Below are 12,522 nucleotides of genomic sequence, written 5' to 3'. Positions count from 1 at the left end.
TGCCTCGGGCTCCCAAAGTGCTGGGATTACAGGCATGAGTCACCTTGCCTGGCCACAAGTTTTCAGAATATAGTTATCTGTACCCATACATTCTTCAATGTGTCCACAGGACATCTTATGACTTGGGCAAGCTGCTAAAAATCCAAGGGTACAGCATAGGATTGCTCACATTTGCCTTCCAAAAAAGAATTTAAGAGGATTCCTTGAGGCCTGGCACAGTGGCTCACACCTGTAATTCCAGTACTTTGAGAGTCTGAGGCCAGAGGACTGCTTGAGGCCAGGAGTTTAAGACCAGCCTGGACAACATAGGAGACCTGTCACTATAAAAAAATAAATTAGCCAGGCTTGGTGGCTCATCTCTGTGGTCCCAGCTACTACTGAGGTGGAAGTAGGACTGCCTGGAGTCCCAGAAGATAGAGACTGCAGTGAGCTGAGACCACACCACCTGCATTCCAGCCTGGGCAACAAAGACCCTGTCTCAAAAAAAAATAATAAATAATAAAAGTAGTTTAAACCCTAAACACATCATTTTTTTTTTAAGAGGACTTTTTTTTTTTTTTTTTTTTTTTTTTTTTTGAGATGGAGTTTCGCCCTTGTTACCCAGGCTGGAGTGCAATGGCGCTATCTCCGCTAACCGCAACCTCCGCCTCCTGGGCTCAGGCAATTCTCCTGCCTCAGCCTCCAGAGTAGCTGGGACTACAGGCACGCGCCACCATGCCCAGCTAATTTTTTGTAGTTTTAGTAGAGACGGGGTTTCACCATGTTGACCAGGATGGTCTCGATCTCTTGACATCGTGATCCACCCGCCTCGGCCTCCCAAAGTGCTGGGATTACAGGCTTGAGCCACCGCGCCCGGCCTAAGAGGACTTCTTAATGACTTCATGCTTGATCTCCACTTCCCCTTTTCAGGGTCCACACATCATCCTTTTAACAGTCTCTTTTGCCAAGGATAAACAGTAAGTACATAGTCTCTGGAATCCATATTCTTCCCTTCGGATAGCCAGGGGGACACTTTTTGGTCTGCAGGATTTTGCATCTGACCTGCTCTTGGTCAGCAATCTCACCACAAAGTTGCCGAGCTTCCCCGTAATGCACAGCCAGACAGAGCCCAGTGCAAAAGCTAGAGAAGCTGGCGGTGGGAGACCCACAGTGCCACAAATAATCTTTTCTTTTCTTTCTTTCTCTTTCTTGCTTTCTTTCTTGCTTGCTCTTTCTTTCTCCCTTCTTTTTTTTCCTACATGGCAAGATTTCGTCATGACCGAAATAATCTGCCGTGACTTCTGTTCCCACGCTGCTTCTGCCAGGGTCATGCGCTAGGCGTGGTTTGTTTTTTTTTTTTTTTTTTTTTTTTTCCTCCGCTATAATTATCGAGGCCCTTCCCAACTCTGGTCCCCTCAGCCGTTCCCTGACAGTCCCTTCTGCTGGTGAAAACACACACGGCGCCGGCCTGACCAGGGTGTAAGTCAGGGCTTGCCACTGTTTGATATCAGGGAGTGACTGAATGTGTTTAGGACTCAGTTTCCTCAATGTAAACTGGGGTTAATATCGGCCTTCTACGCCCCAAATGCACGTATTTATTCCGGCCACTGGGCCCAGGTGTAGGCTGTTTACGCGTCCGCCATCCCCACGCGTAATTAACGGTCAGCCAATTAAAGGCGAACCAAGCCCGGTCCATCTCCGGACTCCTTTTCTCATCCTCGGGCTGGACAATCAGCTGGCCTGGGCCCGGTTCTGCTTTTTCACATGCGGGGCGCCAGCCCGTTTGCTCGTCTGTGTATGGGAGCGTGGGATCACGGGGGTGCTCCCGCCCCGGCGGGGCCTTTAGTGTCCTGGGTCCCTAAAGACCAGGTCGCTCCACCGCCAGAGAAGGCGCGAACCACAGCCGCGCTCAACGGCTGAGGTCGGTTACCCGGCCACCTGCTGCTGCGATTCTGATTGGTTCCTTCCTCCGACAATGCCCCGGCTGTAACCAATCAACAGCGAGGCCTCGCGAGACCGCGCTCCGCCCTGCCGGAGCCAGCCGCGAACTCGCAGGCAGGAGGGTGGGTGGTTTGCCCTGCGTGTGGGTCGCGGGCTGGGCCCATAAAAGAGGAAGTGCACTTAGACCAGACCCTGCTGGACCCTGTTAGAAACTGCTTTGGCTGGGAGGCAAAGAGGTGTGTGACTGGAGAAGACTCCTTTCTGGCCGTCAGTCTTGCCATCCTCACAAAGAGTTTGCCGGCCCAAGAGAGTGTGAGGCAGAGGCTGGAGTGGCAAGGGAGTGCCCATCTGGGGGAACGAAGGAGTAAATGCGGTGATCGGGGAGCACGGAAATGGGCGTGGAGGAAGGCACGCAGAGACCCCTAGGCGGGGCGGCCCCTGCGGAAAGGCGGTGGCTCCAGGGTTTCCTCGCCCTAGTGGAACTGGCAGGCCCCGCCTCGCCCCGCAGGCCCCTCCCCTGGGCCCTGCCTCCGAGACCTAAGCTGCGCCACCGCCTGCGCGGAGCCGCACTACTGCGCCACGAGCCCCGCCGCGCGCGCGCTTTGGAATAAGTACAGGCCAAGCTCGCCCGACGCGCCCTCCGCCAGCCGACAGACAAAGCTGCACGCTCTCTCGTGTTCTCCCTACGGCCCGGTGAGCCTGGCCCCAGCCCTGCGCCCTTTGTGCCCCCCGCACCTCTTCCTCGTGCGCTGCCCGCTCTTCCATTTCCCGTCTCTCCCACCCGGGTTTGTACTCTTTTCTTTCTTTCTTCCTTTTTTTTTTTTTTTTTTTGAGACAGACTCCCTTTTTCGCCCAGGATGGAGTGCAGCGGCAAGATCTCGGCTCACTGCAGCCTCCACCTCTCAGGTGCAAGCGATCAGCCTGCTGAGCAGCTGGGGTTATAGGCGCCTGCCACCACGCCTGGCTAATTTTTGTGTTTTGTAGAGACGAGGTTTCGCCATATTGCCCAGGCTGGTCTCGATCTCCTGAGCTCAAGCAATCCACCGGCCTTGGCCTCACAAAGTGCTAGGATTATAGGTGTGAGCCACGGCGTCCTAAAGGCCTGTACTAATCCTTTATGTCTTTGGTTCTCTCTCTTCTCTCACTCTTTTTCTTACTCCCTTTTGTTCTTTCCCTCTCCCGTTCAGTTAGCTGTCGTTTGAGCCTCCCCCTTTCCATTCCCTCCTTTCCACCATGATGCCCAGCCCTGCCTTGGATGGGGACCGTCAGCAATGACCAAAATGACCTCTCCCTCACCAGGCGGTTCCAGGCTGTGTTCTTGCACCGCCTTTCACAGGGCTTGGGGGCTTTTTCTGATGGGCTTTGAGCTGCTTGACCTGGCCTCTCCAGGGCCGGGTCCCAGCCCCTCCAACCTCTTCACAGCCCCGCCTGGACCCTAGCCAATTCCCAGAGAGTGTCTGTCCCATCGTGATCCCCTCACAACTCTCCCACTCACCAAAGTCTGATGACTATGCTGGGGGGGTGCTTATCTAGAGTACTGAGTGTTACAAAAGCAGAAGTCTGGACGAGAGCCAATTTGTGATATTAAGCAGATGGGGTGGGGGTGGGGAGTGTACTTAAGTTCATTTTCCGCCCCCTTTCTGTTTCCGCCCCCTGTTCCCCTTTCCAGTGTGTGCACTTAATCAGTCCCTGGGTGAGATAGGCCCTGTCTCCATCCCCTTCCAAAGCATGAACTGGGTGGGCTTGTGTGTCTTGGGGCAGATGGCCCTTTCTAAACTCTCCTCCTCTGCTCACCCACAGGACTCATAGTATGACCATTAGGTGTTTCGTCTCCCAGCCATTTTCTATGGAAAACCAAGGGAATCAGGCCATGATAGCCACTGGCAGCTTTGAAGAACGGGACACCTTTAGAGAAGCTTGATCTTGGAGGCCTCACCCTGAGACCTTACAAAGCCGGGTAAGAGTCCAGTCCAAGGAAGAGACCTCTTGCTGCCTCCTAGCCCTGTGGTCTAGGAGCAGTAGTCAGCAGGACATTAACAAAAATAATTCCCACCCCCACCCCACACAATGAAGTGGCTCTTCCAGTTCACAGAGCAGTCTCACACCTCCCGTTCTCATTCTGACCCTTCAGCCAACTGGGATAAGCCAAGGATGTTGGTCCCCATTTTATAAAACAGAAAACTGAGGCCCACGTGGAATAGTGATTGGCCCCAGGTCATTCTGGGAGCCAGCAGCAGAGCTAGGACAGGAACCTGTTGTTCTAACTTGATATTTTTGGTGCTAGCTTTTGACTGTCCCTTTTGCGGCTCTGAAACTGGTTATTTGCCGGGGACTGTAAAATATTATTTCTAGGCCTGTGTTTTAATTGCTATTAGTAGGGCCCCCTTACCCACCCTCTGAAGGACCTGACTTGACAAGCCCAAGGCAACAATCAGAATGGCAGCTGAACCTCTGTGCACCTGACTTTGGGCAACAGCTGGGTCTTACTCTTCTCTGGCCTTCACAACACCCTGCAACCCAGCTCAAGGTCAGGAATGTGATAGACTCATTCATTGTATCTCTGATGCCCGGAGAAGGGATACCATTTGCCTGAACCTTCTCAGGACTGTTTAATCAGCTCGAGAGAACTTTCCTTGTGAAAGGCCCTGCCTGTGCCTGAGGCTGAGAAAACAGCAGGAAAGAAATGAGGAGCTGGGCGGCAGTGCAAAGCAAACACCACCAGCTTTGGAGCCTGTAGGTGTGGCACTTATCTCTCTTGGAAATAAGGGCAGCCACTTTGCAGGGCTATTCTGAGGAGGTAATACAGGACCCTGGGCATTGGGGTGGGGAGAATTGTGGAACACCTCCTGGGGAAAGGGGGTGTCAGAGCAGGGAACCTGGGGAGTCTTGGGAGCACTTTCATCAACCCACTCTGTTATTTGCTCACCAGTCTTCACTGAGCCTCATGGGCAAGCTGGAGGGAAAAGGGAATAAGGTCAGGCCCTGTTCTGTAGGAGGTCCCAGTGTAGTTGCTATGGTATCTTTGTTTCCCTGGTTGCCTCAGCCACCTGGAATGAGAAGCCCAGGAGGAAGCTGGGTGAGCTTTTTATTTCCGTGGGTCTCTGTTCACAGCTGACTCCCTTCCCCAGCAACAAGGGCAGTCAGGTGGGACTCAAAGCAGCTGCTCCAATGAAATCAAAGAAGCAAGCTCAGGGGAGGAAGCAGGTCACCCTCCCCCACTAGGGTGCTGGGCTCACTTCCTCCTGTGGCAGTGGAGGAGGGTGTGGTTCCAACTCGGAACAAAACGGGGCTTTTGGTTTCCCTTATCCTCTTCACAGCCGGACGTGTACCCCTCATCCCTGCCTCTTTTGTGGTATGGATCCCCCTGTGTTGGAGGAAAGGAAACTGGCCCAAACAAAATGGAGAGCCGTTTTCTCTGCATCACATGTGAGGCCGGGAGGAGTCTAGTGCCCCAGAGTTTACTCTTAGCCCCAAAAATCATCCAGCTAAATGTTACCTTATCTAAGAAGTCCTTACTTTTTTGAGAGACAAGATCTCACTCTCATAGGCTGGAACACAGTGGCACAATCACAGCTCACTGCAGCCTTAACCTCCTGGGCTCAAGCAATCCTCCCAAGTAGCTGGGACTATAGGCATGCACCACCATGTCCAGCTGACTTATTTATATTTTTTAGACAGGGCCTCACGGTTGCCCTGGCTGGTCTTGAACTGCTGGGTTCAAGTATCCTCCCACCTTGGCATCCCAAAGTGCTAGGATTATGGACATTAGTCATGTGTCCAACCCAAGAAGTCTTTTTTTTTTTTTTTTGAGATGGAGTCTCGCTTTGTTGTCCAGGCTTGAGTGCAGTGGCACCATCTTGGCTCACTGCAACCTCCACCTCCTGAGTTCAGACAATTCTCTTGCCACAGCCTCCCAAGTAGCTGGGACTATGGGCGCACGTTGCCACACCCAGCATTTTTTTTTTTTTTTTTTGGAGACAGAATCTTGCTCTACCACCAGGCTGGAGTGCAGTGGCACCATCCCGGCTCATTGCAACTTCCGACTTCCATTTTTCAGTTTCAAGTAATTCTCCTGCCTCAGCCTCCTGAGTAGCTGGGACAACAGGCACACACCACCAAGCCCGGCTAATTTTTTGTACTTTTAGTAGAGATGGAGTTTCACCACGTGGCCCAGGCGGGTCAAGAACTCCTGAGCTCAGCCAATCTGCCCGCCTCAGCCTCCCAAAATGCTGGGATTACAGATGTGAGCCACCACACCCAGCCCAAGAAGTCTTTTCTGATCACCCACTCTTCCTTCTCTCCCGATGATATTAGTTCCCTCCTTTGCATTTTGAGAGTATGTCCTGTAAGCCCCAAATGCAGCTTGAATCATCTTCCCACCCACCCCCTGTGCCTAACAGTAAGCCTCCTCCAGGGTAGATAGTATCTCCTACATTCAGTGAACCACTGCCCAGCAAAGCTGTCTTGCTAAAAGAATGACTCTAGAGATCCTACCTTATGTGGGAACTGGAGGAGAAAATTAGACCGATGGTCTGGGAAGAGATTGAATTAGTCAATTAGTCATCTAGTACCTACTTTTTCGTCTTTTTTTTTTTTTTTTTTTTTTTTTTTTTTAAAAAAAAGACAGGGTTTCACCATGTTGGCCAGGCTGGTCTTGAACTCCTGACCTCAGGTGATCCACCTGCCTCAGCCTCCCAAAATGCTGAGATCACAGGCATGAGCCACCATGCCTGGCCCTTTTCCTTCTTGACTTAAATTCCATACTCATGGAAACCATTCCTGCTTAGACATCCAGAACATATCACAGTGGGTCTATGCCTGTCGGGTCTTCGTCTGGCTGAAACCTTTCTCCGCTTCTGTCAGCTCTTCAGATGGATCACAGAAGCAGGAATGTGGGTATCATCAGTGAAATCTCTGCATCCAGCAAAAAAAAAAGGGCTGGTCCAGTGACTGTTTGAGGCAGCACTAGGAGAGCTCTGATCCAGACTTTCCTTGTAGTGAAAGGGAAGGAGCCCTTCATGAAGTATTGACTGCTTGAGCACTAATTGCTTCACCAGTGCCTAATTGCGTACCTCTTGAGCTCACATCTCTTTTCCCTAATGAGGCCACTTGGAGGCTTACTGAGAGACTTGGTGCTTATTAGGGAAGGTGGAGTTGGGGATGGTGAGCAGGGAGGGCCTGAGGACATTGTGGCTGATGGGGCTTTTCTCCTGTTGGCTTAGATTCCGGCAGAGTTTCTCTGTCTCATCTTGTTGCTGATTAAAGGTGCCTCCATCTCCAGTTTTTTTTCCATCTCCTGGGAGGTAGCAGGAAATCAGCATCATGGTTGGGTTCAAGGCCACAGATGTGCCCCCTACTGCCACTGTGAAGTTTCTTGGGGCTGGCACAGCTGCCTGCATCGCAGATCTCATCACCTTTCCTCTGGATACTGCTAAAGTCCGGCTACAGGTGAGGAGATGAAGCCTGGGGGTCTTGATGGTGTCTATTTTGTTCCCTCCTCAAGGGGCAGTGGGGTGTTTGGAGCATTGGGGTGGCTGGAGGTGGGAAGGACAGCCTACCTATCCCTGTAGCTACCGCCTTGGCCTTACAGATCCAAGGAGAAAGTCAGGGGCCAGTGCGTGCTACAGCTAGTGCCCAGTACCGCGGTGTGTTGGGCACCATTCTGACCATGGTGCGTACCGAAGGCCCCCGAAGCCTCTACAATGGGCTGGTTGCCGGCCTGCAGCGCCAAATGAGCTTTGCCTCTGTCCGCATCGGCCTCTATGACTCTGTCAAACAGTTCTACACCAAGGGCTCTGAACGTGAGTACGGAGCTAGGCCATAGGCCCCGTGGCCATTTTTTCTCAGTGATGATTGATTTTACTTCATTCAGGCATATAGCTTCTTTAGGCCCCATGATCCCTAGGAAGAACAGAGGAACAGAGAACTGGAAGGGGCCCTGGTTCTCCATATAGTTCCTGAGCACCGGGGCCATGCCACGCTCTGAGCAAGGCATCATCCCATAACAGTCCTCACCACCACCTTGGGGGTAGGCAGTATCATCCCAGTGTTATAGATGAAGAAACTGAGGCAGGAAGGCAATGGGTAGAGGGAGACTTGGCCAAGGGCACACAGTAGAGAGCCAGAAAGCAGGACACTTGCCTCCGAGGCCTGCATTCTTCCCTTTCACCTCCTTAGTATGCAGACCAACCCTCCATTTTGCATATGAAGAAACAGCCCAGAATAAAAGGCTGTCTTTCCCAAGATCACAGGGCAGGAAGAAATAAAACTGACATGAGATCCCAAGTCTTAAGAATCCCAGTCCTTAGAAAGCCATTTCTCTTTGAGCCTTGGTTTTCACATTTGTCAGATGGAAATGGTTGTGATTTCTCAGGGCTGATGAGCAGGTAAATGAAAATGTTTTATGAAAGCAAGCACTAAATTTCATTTTGGTCTTACTCCTTGCTATGTCCCTAGCAAGGAATAGACATTCATAGGGATATTTCGTTTGATGCGAGGAGTTCTTAGAGCAAGGGCTTGTAGAAGGCCAAAAGCTTCTGGATTCTGTTCCCAAAAGCAGGAGATGACAGTGACAGGGTGGTTTTGGTGAGGAGAGTTGAGGTAGAAAACGAGTGCAAGCCTGCTGGCCACTGACCCCATGGCTCACCCACAGATGCCAGCATTGGGAGCCGCCTCCTAGCAGGCAGCACCACAGGTGCCCTGGCTGTTGCTGTGGCCCAGCCCACAGATGTGGTAAAGGTCCGGTTCCAAGCTCAGGCCCGGGCTGGAGGTGGTCGGAGATACCAAAGTACCATTGATGCCTACAAGACCATTGCCCGAGAGGAAGGGTTCCGGGGCCTTTGGAAAGGTGTGTACCAATTGTTTTTCCTTCCCCTTTTCCTATTCCCCGATTCCCTGGTCTCACACAGGATCTCCCCTCTCCTACAGGGACCTCTCCCAATGTTGCTCGTAATGCCATTGTCAACTGTGCTGAGCTAGTGACCTATGACCTCATCAAGGATGCCCTTCTGAAAGCCAACCTCATGACAGGTGAGTCATAAGTAGATGGTGCTGGGTCTCACACTTCCCCTTGCCAAGAGCATGTATGGGGGTCTAGTTGACACCAGAAGACCACATCTTTTCATCCTATGTGCCCTTTGCAGGGATAGTAAGATTATATGTCATATTGAAGCCAAGTGGGATGAAGCTCCCACCTTGCACATTGAGGAACTGAGGCTAGGTTGGCAAAATTACTTTCAGGTCCTCAAAAGAGGTCTCAGCTGGAGTCCCTGTCTCTTTGTTTTTTTGAGAATCTTACTCTGTCACCCAGGCTGGAGTGCAGTAGTGCAATCTCGGCTCACTGCAACCTTTTCCTCTTGGGTTCAAGTGATTCTTGTGCCTCAGCCTCCCGAGTAGCTGGGATTACAGGTGTGCACCATCACACCTGGCCAATTTTTGTATTTTTAGTAAAGACGGAGTTTTACCACATTAGCCAGGCTGGTCTTGAACTCCTGGCGTCAAGTGATCCACCTGCCTTGTCCTCCCAAAGTGCTGGGATTATAGGTGTGAGCAACTGTGCCCGGCCCTCCCGTTTTTTAAGATAGGGCCTTGCTCTGTTGCCCAGGTTGGAGTGCAGTGGTGTGATTAATAGCTTATTGCAGCCTTGACCTCCCTGGCTCAAGCAGTCCTCCCATCTCAGCTTCCTGAGTAGCCGGGACCATAGGCATGTACCACCATACCTGGCTAATTTTTTATATTTTGTAAAGATGGGGTTTGGCCATGTTGCCCAGTCCGGTCTTGAATTCCTGGGCTCAAGTGATCCACCCACCTCGACCTCCAAAAGTCCTGGATTACAGGTGTGAGCCATTTTGTCCAGTGTCTGTCTTTAAAACTCAGCTACTTAATTATCCTCCCTTCTGGAATGATGGGTGAGGAATCTTGACCGCCTTGCCTGCTCCTCCTTGGCAGATGACCTCCCGTGCCACTTCACCTCTGCCTTTGGGGCAGGCTTCTGTACCACTGTCATTGCCTCCCCTGTAGACGTGGTCAAGACGAGATACATGAACTCTGCCCTGGGCCAGTACAGCAGCGCTGGCTACTGTGCCCTTACCATGCTCCAGAAGGAGGGGCCCCGAGCCTTCTACAAAGGGTGAGCCTCTGATCCTCCCCACCCAGTCCAGGCCTCTTGGCTATGCATGTCCATCACAGGTGGTAAAGAACGACCTGGAAGTGAGTAGCAACCAAATGTCAGGTTATTTCTGATCCTGGTCCTGGCATTTCACTTATCCCCTTAATTCCTTCCTCCCAGAGTTGCTACCATTGCTATTTTTTAGGTGTTAAAATGGAGACTCAGGGAATTCATGCTTATAGCCAGGCAACTGTGAGCGCAATTCACTGAGTCCTCCCAGCCTCAGAAACTGGGTTGGATTGGATACCAGGCCCAGTGAGGGAAGTGGGAGGTGGAAGTGCCTCCCTGACCTGTGTTTTTTCTCCTATAGGTTCATGCCCTCTTTTCTCCGCTTGGGTTCCTGGAACGTGGTGATGTTTGTCACCTATGAGCAGCTGAAACGGGCCCTCATGGCTGCCTGCACTTCCCAAGAGGCTCCCTTCTGAGCCTTTCCTGCTGCTGACTGGCTTTGGCTCTAATTGGGCTATGCTTTCCTTTTCTTCCTTTCCTGCTTCCCTCTTTCTCCACCTTTTCCTTCCACTCCTTTACCCCACCACCTTTCCCTTCCACTCCTTTACCCCACCACCTTTCCTCTCTCTACATTCTCATCCCCCCATTGTCTCTGTGCTGGTGGAATTGACATTTGACAGTGTGGGAGGCCTGGTACCAGCCTGGATCCCAAGCCCCTCGTCCCTTGGAAAGTTCAGCCATAATCTTCATCCTGCCCCCACAGCCCAGCCCACTTTTCACCCATAAAGCAAGCTCAACCTTGGTGTCTCCTCCCTCTCTTGTACCTGTTACCAGAGTTCTTGGTCCAGTGGCCCTTTTGGTACCTGGTGGGCAGGAGAGGACCCACCTTCCACCTCCAGCATCCAATCTGCAGCCCGTGGAGGTCATCTAGTCCATTTCTTTCCAGACCCAGGCCATGTGCTAACCTGGGGAGCCCCGGAGCCACCCATGGCTTTGTTGTCACCTCCCCTTTGCCAGGCCACTTGAGGTTTTACTCAGAATCTGGTACTCTAGTGCCTGCTATTCCAACCCCCGGCCTGTTTATTGGCACAATGAGAGTGCTCCTGGCTGCCCTGCATCTCTTGCAGTTCTAGAGGAACATGAGATTCTTAGATCCTGTCAACTTAATTTTATTCCATTTCACAAATGGAACACCCACCCTCCTCCAAAGGCCCAGACCTTGTGAGAGCAAGTCGGGCATCTTCCCCCCTCCCCAAGCACACCCATAGAGGAAGTGTTACTGAACTGAGTGGGACAGGTCCTGACTGCCTGAGGATACATTCCATTGTGGTTTTTAAGACAGTGTCTCACTTGCTGTGTCACCCAGGGTGGAATGTAGTGGTGCAATCTAGGCTCACTGCAATCTCCCTCTCCCGGGTTCAAGCAGTTCTGCCTCAGCCGCCAGAGTAGCTGGGACTACAGGCACACACTACCACATGTGGCTCATTTTTGCATTTTTAGTAGAGACAGGGTTTCGCCATGTTGGCAAGGCTGGTCTCAAACTCTTGACCTCAAGCGATCTACCTGCCTCCACTTCCCAAAGTGCTGAGATTACAGGTGTGAGCCACTGCACCCAACCAGGATACTTTCCATTTGGAGTCTCACTCCCGCAGCCCCCCTCTACCTGCCCCGCCCCTGCCAGGGATCCACAGAGACCACAAGCAGCCAGGACTTTGGCTGAACGTGGGCCTCACTTCTCTAGCCCTGTTCTTATCACCTGCCCTCAGAGGCAGGGGGGCAGGGCCACTGCAATTTCAAGGAGTGGAGACTGAGGTCCCAGAATCCTAAAGGCATCTCCTGTAGGGCTGGGCCCTTAGAATGGTCAGTCAGTCAGGCCCAGTTTGTAGGTGTCTGAAGAAACTGAGGCCTGACTCAGGCAAGAATACCCAGAAGGTCCAGTGCTGAACGGGGACTGGGACCCAGTCCTCCTTCCCCTTCTGGACTCCCCCAGAGACCGATACTGGGATCCTTGGGGAAGCCTGTTTGACAGTTGTGGAGCCAGGACCTAAGAACACGACCACCCTCCCCCATTCCTCAGCCTCAAGCAGCTGACACCACTGCTCCTTCCTCTTATTAGGCCAGTGGTCAGAGCCAGAGGCTAGACCCTTCAGTGCTTGGGTTGAGGGCTAGGGTGTTAAACTGGTTCCTGGAGAAGGAATGAGGGCCCAGGATTCTTCAGCTTCCTTAGTTTTTGACAAATTGAGCGGAGGCTCCATAGTCCCTGGGAGGGACAGGGTTGAGTGCTACAAGGTGGCAAACCATGGCAAGGGTGACAGGCAGCCCAGCCAGGCTGCAGGGGTTGGCATATATGGAGGACCTCGCCACTGCATTATGTACCTTCACACTAATCCTGTGAGGCAGGCAGGCTGTTTGCTCTGCTCTGGACTGGAGGAAGGACGGGCAGTTTGCTAGGTGTGTATCAAAGCCAAACAGATTGGGTGGGTGTC

The 12,522-nt window shown here is 52.2% G+C and overlaps 1 protein-coding gene across 1 annotated transcript; it reads left to right on the top strand.

Moving 5' to 3' along the window:
* Positions 1–2,023: 2,023 nt before the first annotated feature.
* On the top strand, positions 2,024–10,839 carry UCP2 (uncoupling protein 2). Its single transcript, XM_032259037.1, has 8 exons — positions 2,024–2,613; positions 3,721–3,877; positions 7,143–7,368; positions 7,511–7,721; positions 8,573–8,767; positions 8,848–8,949; positions 9,868–10,048; positions 10,398–10,839. The coding sequence occupies exons 3-8, from the start codon at positions 7,243–7,245 to the stop codon at positions 10,510–10,512; spliced, it is 930 nt and encodes a 309-aa protein (XP_032114928.1). The 5' UTR covers positions 2,024–2,613; positions 3,721–3,877; positions 7,143–7,242; the 3' UTR covers positions 10,513–10,839.
* Positions 10,840–12,522: the final 1,683 nt, after the last annotated feature.

Source organism: Sapajus apella, unplaced genomic scaffold, assembly GCF_009761245.1.
Source record: "Sapajus apella isolate SASKATOON/1434 unplaced genomic scaffold, GSC_monkey_1.0 scaffold106, whole genome shotgun sequence".
In the NCBI taxonomy this organism is placed as follows: Eukaryota; Metazoa; Chordata; class Mammalia; order Primates; family Cebidae; genus Sapajus; species Sapajus apella.
This window is presented reverse-complemented; position numbering and strand designations above follow the sequence as displayed.